We start from the raw sequence: 7,139 nt of genomic DNA on the forward strand, positions 1-7,139 counted from the left end.
TGGTATTATCCTATGCATAATTAATGCATAGAAAACAATGGTATTAGCAATGCAATTGGTTTTAATGCATGCATTAGCTTAGTTAAAGATAAAATTATCCTTCAAAATTTATGCTTGATTAAAATATGCTAGTTAGTATATTAATGCAAGTTCAAAATAATCCAAATAGTGAGAAATAAAATTATATCCCTAGTAAATAAATAAATACTTAGCATATTTCCTTTTTTATAAATAAATATTTTATTTTATTTTACAATATAGGTAGACAAATAAAATTATTTTTTAAAAACTTTTTCATATAAAAACATTTCTCAATATGTTTCTTTTAAAAAGTTAGAGTGTGGACTAGTTTTGATGGTATTTTTGTAAACAAACAATTCTTTTAGAAATTATACAATGCTTTAATACATCAAACCAGATAAAAAATATGTTAGTATAACTAATACATGCATAACTAATACCAGCATAACTAATGCAATCATAACTAATACCAGCATAACTAATACCAGCATAACTAATGCAATCATAACTAATACCAGCATAACTAATACAAACATTACTAATACACCCTATTCGCATCCTACCAAACGAACCCTAAAGGTTATTTTTCTTGGAATCGTAAAGAAAAGAACCAGTTGCTCAAAGTAGGTAAAAAGGACCCCGACGGTGGGAATCGCAACCCTAAATCGGCCGATGTCATCATCCGGGCAACAGCAGTTCCGATACACACAGACGCCGTCGAAAGTTCTTCACCTTCGGAATTTGCCATGGGATTGCAGCGATGAAGAGCTTGTAGAGCTTTGCAAGCCCTTTGGTAAAATTGTCAACACCAAGTGCAACGTCGGGGCCAACCGCAACCAAGCCTTTGTCGAATTCGTAAGTTGTTCGAGTTCATTTCGATTATCGTGATTGTCTGTTTTAGATCGTTGTAAATTCGCCCAAAGGTTTTTTAGATTTTCGTCTTTGAAATGTGAGTGATTAGAGTTCGATTATTAAATACATCCACGGTTCAAAAGGGCTCTCAGTTTCCATTGCCGTTCATGGCAGGGTACGTTTCATGTTTAACTCATTAAGAATGATTAGGAGATGGCTTAGTTGTTGAGGTTAGGCTATTTCAGTTCAAACCCTAAACATTGGGTGTGAGCCAATCTTCTATATTAGGAACTGCCGCTGGCCACTGGCTGGCCACTGGATTAGTTGAGGTGTGCTCAAACTGGCTTTGTAATGGTCTGAAAATGTCATAATGAAATTTTAAATTATAGAATCACTAAGAGCTTCCAAAATGACTTTGTAAATTGTAATAGTAGAATAAGTAACTGCTGAAATGGGTTAATTACGTTCCTGGATTCCTTTTCCTAAAGCAATTTTTTGGTGTATCCACTTTCCCTAATGACAGTGTTAGCATGACTTTTGTTATTAGCATCTAATATGCACATTTTGCAACTGCAGGCAGACCTTAATCAGGCAATTAATATGGTTTCATATTATGCCTCGTCTTCAGAGCCTGCTCAAGTTCGTGGCAAGACTGTATACATCCAGTATTCTAACAGGAATGAGATTGTCAATAATAAGAGTCCTGGAGATGTTCCAGGAAATGTTTTGCTGGTAACTATTGAGGGTGTTGAAGCTGGTGATGTCAGCATCGATGTGATTCATTTGGTAAGAGTCTTGTTGCTTTCTCTCCTCTTTATAAAGGAAGTTTTTTCAAGAAAGCTAGCTTTATAGACTGTTGGAAAGTCGTGCCTTATGAAGGGTTGATTATTCATTCAATATCATTAATAAAATTTTGAACATGCCATGATCCCCAAGAATTATGTATTAACTAGTGGAACTTCCATATCTCCAAAAAAGAAAGGAACTGCAACTAGTGGACCTCTATGAAGAGTATTGTTACGTTGCTTTGTGTTGGCTTAGGTAATGGAATTTATGGTATTTCTTTTCATGCTTTAGAACTTATTTTCTCTAGTATTGCAGATTATTCTTGGGACATTCTTTCAATTTCTTTAATCCTTATTCTTTTCTCTAGCCCAGAACTCTGGTTATGGTTCAGATTTTAGAAGAGCTCAATTATTACTTACTATTGAACTTTCATCCAATATAGTAACATTTAAATGATGGCAGTGTTAACTAAAGTTGATTGAATCACAGATGGTCATTATTTAAGATCTTTTGTTGGAGATTCTGGATATGTAATCATGTCGGTCATAAACCTTTCTATGGCTTGCATATACAGGTGTTACTCTGCACTCAGAATCTAGTTCCTTTGTGTTTCTTCTTCAGTGTGTTTTGGGAAACATATTACTGGTTGATATTTTTCTATTACTTTTCTAGACTGATTTACTTTTAATGGGCCAAAACCCGTCTCAGGTGTTTTCAGCCTTTGGTTTTGTGCAAAAGATTGCTACTTTTGAAAAGGCAGCAGGTTTTCAGGTCGGTATATCTGTGCACCAATGAGTTTGGCTTTTTCTAATTTTGGGTGGATGGATTGGTAGAGTATTAATGGGTTTCTATTACACCTTGGCAGGCATTGATTCAATTTAGTGATGTTGGGACAGCATCTGCTGCTAGAGAGGCACTGGATGGGAGAAGTATACCAAAGTATGTGTACTTAGTTGATTGAACATACTTGGATTTATTCAACCTGCCTCTCACTTTACTCTTGATCAATTTAATCCTTAACATTTTTATCATAGGTACCTGCTTCCGGAACATGTTAATCATTGTCACTTGCGCATCTCATACTCTGCACACACGGACCTTAATATCAAATTTCAATCTCATCGGAGCAGGTAGTACAGATTTACCTGGACAAATTTTGTGTTTATGACTTTGTTACTTTATATTCTTATTGTTATTGCTATTTGTGCTCGCATTATTCTTTGCCACATTTATCATTATCTGCTTTTGATTTACAGTTGAGGTATTTTCTAATTTCTTATGCTTCTTGTCATCTAGGGTTTAGTGAAGCTCGGCAGCTAAAACAAAGATGTGTTTGACATGGCTTCGTAGTAATTTTCTTTATCTCAAAATAGTGGCTAACTGCATTCCTCTCATTTCTCATTTTAGATGACCATGTGAAGATTTTTGTTTTTCTACTGAGTTCGTGGTTTGGATAATGCTTTTCAATTGTTTGGGATCACAAACTGTGTATTCATTTCAAATATTTGCTTGAAAGCTACTTCTTGTTGTAACTTGGGGTAAATTTTATTGACATTATTGCTGAGTTGTCTGTTAGTCCTTAATGTGTATATGCGGAAGTCAAGTTGATATAAGATTTTATCTTGTTTCAATTGTATTTTTGATGAAGTCTTGTTTCATTTTTATTTGTTCCGATCCTCTCATTTTCCCTTTATATTTTATTGGATGAATGGCTGAATGTTGATTTTTATTTGTATCTGAAGTCACTTATCATGGGTGGCTAGTTGGCAGACGAAAAACCTGGGACATTAGTTAGATGTATATATTTGTCTTTATAAGAACATATGGAGAGTATGTTTAAGTGTGCCCCTGGTGACTCTCGTAGTATCTAACCCAAGTTTTCTATTTGTAGATTTATTTAGCTCTCCGATCTTGGATATTTCCCTGTAGGGTTGTGAGGCTAAAATTGTTAGCTATGGTATTTTGTAGGTTATGTTGTACAAAGGGACATTGCAAGACGTTTCTTTAGACAATCTGTCCTTGTAAATTCAACTGCAATACTGCTTTAGCATTGGATTCTAATATTTTAGGCTATACTGATTGTAAGCTGAGATTTCATTCCGGGAACCATGACCTGTTAGTTTATTTGGTTCTCTGTTGCTAGTTTTCGGGCTGCACTAAATCTCTGCTTGTATTCTTTTCTTGTATTATTTTTCTTTTAAGTTTAAAAGGATCACTAGACCGGATGTACATGTAATAACAACTAAGCTTCAATACCAACTAATTGTATTGCTAATTTGAATATTAAACTTTGATGTGATATCATATCTGTCAAACTATCACTAATATAATATATGTGTCTATTTGACATTGTAAACTCCATTCCAAGTCAAACATCATCATATAAGAAGGTATGGAGGGAGTATTGTGGCGTATTGGAATGAAATTGGTCCAATGAAGCGGATAGATGATTCATGAACTAGTTTAAAATTGATGCATAGTTGATTGATTGGTCGATTTTGAGTTTTTCATCTCAATAGTCAGCAGTTAGGGTATGAAATGAGTTTTTTAGGATGGTGGGGTGGGTGAGGTTCTTCTTTATGTAGTAATTCGGGGTATAGGTGTGTTAGCTCCTTAAATATGGGCTTTGGTTAACAGCAGTGTTTTTGCACTTACCGTTGCTTTTGAGGTATCTAATGCTTCTAAACTTATAACTTCTTCTGGGAAATATCTCGGAGTTTTTGTTGTTACAGAGCTGTATAAGTTAGTTGATCTGATATTCGTAAATGCTTATATCAGCTTGATTCACATTTAGTTCTGTATTTCATCTTATAGGGACTATACAAACCCTTATCTCCCAGTAAATCCTACTGCAATGGAGGGGCTTCTTCAGGTATGTTTCATTGCTCATCATTTTTGTTGTCATCCTTGTATGGGGGAAGTCCTCACAAGGTCTGTATTCAGCCTGTTGTAGGTCCAGATGGAAAGAAAAAGGAACCCGAGAGTAATGTGCTTTTTGCCTCTCTAGAAAATATGCAGTATGCTGTTACTATTGATGTCCTTCACACGGTATTCTTTTCTCTTTTGTTATTTCATTGATGTCCATAATGGTAATTGTGTTATTCATTTACCTTCCTTAAAAAAAATGGTGTTATTCATTTATATTCTGCTGTTACTTTTCTTCCCCAAAATAGGTATTCTCTGCATTTGGCGCTGTCCAAAAGATTGCTATATTTGAGAAGAATGGTCAAACCCAGGCATTAATTCAGTATCCTGGTATGTTTGGACTGTAGTTGCTGTTCTTTACTATTTTACGACCTGTGTTTACTTTGTCTAGCCTTTGAAGTTTTGTGGTGGCTTCTTTATTTTCTTATCTCTTCTTTCCCCCACTCCCTTTGGCAATTGTGGCTATTGATTTGGTCTTGGAAATGTGTGGTTACACTTGGAACCATTTGCTAGTTTCAGAAAAGAATTCTGTTAGCATTCCCATATAGATTACATGTACGTCCATACAGGATGAAGAAAGATTGAAAGACTAACTTTGCTGACTAGTATAAGTGAGACTGAAAACACTATCTATAATTCATCACAACCATTTTTGTGAACAGAATCAGCCGATACTTACGGGTGATAGTAGGTACACGGTGAAATAGTCGAGACGCTCGCAAGTGCTCGAATACCATAGTTATTAAAAAGGAGTAATGCGATCCACTAGGGAAATTTAATGTCACCCCAAACATCAATTCTATTACACTAGGGTGTTAGCAGATGGGCGTGTAATCATGGTAGCCTGGTAGTAATCTCCAATCACACACCCTGCCATCTTTTTTCCCTTTTTGTCCCGTGTTGTCCTTTTTTGTGGTTGATGTATCATTTTTAATGCAGATGTAACAACTGCAGCTGCTGCAAAGGACGCTTTAGAGGGACACTGCATATATGATGGTGGCTATTGTAAGCTTCATCTATCATACTCTCGTCATACTGATCTGAATATACAGGTATACATATGTGCTTTTGAGTTGGTTTCAAAGGGAAAAAATGATTACTAAATAAATAAAGATTCGGCACCAAATTTAAGATTCGGTTACTGAAACTCTGAAAGTATGCTTCTTCACACTTGGTCCTTTTTGTATCTTTCTGTCATACTTCTCAGCTTGAATTAATTTTTCAATCCTGGAAGCAGGCATACAGTGACAAAAGTAGAGATTACACAGTTCCAGAATCAAGTTTGCTTGCAATGCAACAAGTATCAGCAGTCCATGCCACACCACCAGTTTGGCATAACCCTCAGTCTGGTCCACAGTCATTTGGCTATGCCGCTGCTGGTGCTGTTCCTGGCCAAGCATCTACATCCCAAATGTCCTCATGGAATCCAAATTTGCAGGGTGGCGGATCAACCTTTCCGTCTACTCCTACCAGATTTCATGGGCAATCATATGCTTCACCGGTTTCTGCTTATGCAACAGCAGTAAATCCTCCTGGATCGTCACAGCAGACCAATCACATTGTTAGTAGTGATCGATCTTATAGTGTAAGTCAGCCTCCTCATCCATCAACCATGCCACCTCCTGGTCATGCACCTTATCACGGTTAATAGCACTCGTGGGAACATCAGAGCTGCTAATGATTCAGAAGACCAAGATTCTTATTCACTGATGGAGGTGATGTCAGCTGTATACAATCCCATTTTCTTTTTCTCGAAGTTCACTGCTAAATTTAAGTTTTGGCTTTCTTGATAAATCGAACTAAATGTTTGGTCTGCGAGTGGAAGAATCATCTGTGATCACATTATGAGCTGTATTTCTTAATAGTAATGATGGTTTTTCTTATTGGCATATTATTATTGTTGTTCCTGTTATGTTGTAAGCATTTAGTCGTCTTTAGAAATTCTGCAATGGTAATGGGTCAATGAAGTGTTTAAGGTGATTCAACGGCTTATATCCCTCGTTGTTCAGGATCATACAAAGATTTTACTTTTTATTGCAGGTATTTTGTATAACTACCAAATTGGTGATGTTCGTGGAAAAATGTTCCGTACACATGTTAATTCCTTCCATCAGCCAGCTTTTTGCTACGAAGCTCGTTAGCTGGCCTTTAATCTCTTTGCTTTGTTTAGTGTTGGCATTATTACTGCGTGCTTGTTTCTTAGTAAATTTCAAGGTGAATGTGGTTACGATTCCATTTTGATACATGTTTAATCTTCTGTCTTATTTTTGAGTTTTGTTGTTAATTTGAAACCCCAACCCTAAGGTGAAGGGTGCTTAACACGTGAGCATCCCTCTCTTGTTACAAATCTAATATTAGGGTGTGGATTTGATGAATTTTTGATTTTTTTTTTGAATTAAAATCTACGCGTTTTGATAACTTCATAAAAGCACTATAAATTATAAATTTTCATACAGCAAAAGATTTTAATATATTTGAAAATGTCTAAAAAAATGTTTAACTTCCCATATCATTCTTAGAATAGAGGGGAACATTTTGTTAAGTACCTGAGGCAA

At 35.8% G+C, this 7,139-nt stretch overlaps 1 protein-coding gene across 4 annotated transcripts; it reads left to right on the plus strand.

Moving 5' to 3' along the window:
• The first annotated feature begins 593 nt into the window (after positions 1-593).
• On the plus strand, positions 594-6,473 carry LOC107804795 (polypyrimidine tract-binding protein homolog 1). 4 transcript variants are annotated; one of them, XM_016628731.2, is made up of 10 exons: positions 594-876; positions 1,450-1,659; positions 2,368-2,430; positions 2,525-2,598; positions 2,694-2,789; positions 4,474-4,531; positions 4,603-4,707; positions 4,833-4,914; positions 5,524-5,636; positions 5,819-6,473. In XM_016628731.2, exons 1-10 carry the CDS (start codon positions 694-696, stop codon positions 6,230-6,232), a joined length of 1,398 nt encoding a protein of 465 aa, XP_016484217.1. In that variant the 5' UTR covers positions 594-693; the 3' UTR covers positions 6,233-6,473. The 4 variants fall into 4 exon arrangements, with proteins under 4 accessions (XP_016484217.1, XP_075106571.1, XP_075106570.1 ...); XM_075250470.1 differs by having other exon boundaries at positions 5,524-5,589; positions 5,822-6,473; XM_075250469.1 differs by having other exon boundaries at positions 5,524-5,589; positions 5,819-5,965.
• Positions 6,474-7,139: the final 666 nt, after the last annotated feature.

This window comes from Nicotiana tabacum, chromosome 3 (genome assembly GCF_000715075.1).
Source record: "Nicotiana tabacum cultivar K326 chromosome 3, ASM71507v2, whole genome shotgun sequence".
NCBI classification, from domain to species: Eukaryota; Viridiplantae; Streptophyta; class Magnoliopsida; order Solanales; family Solanaceae; genus Nicotiana; species Nicotiana tabacum.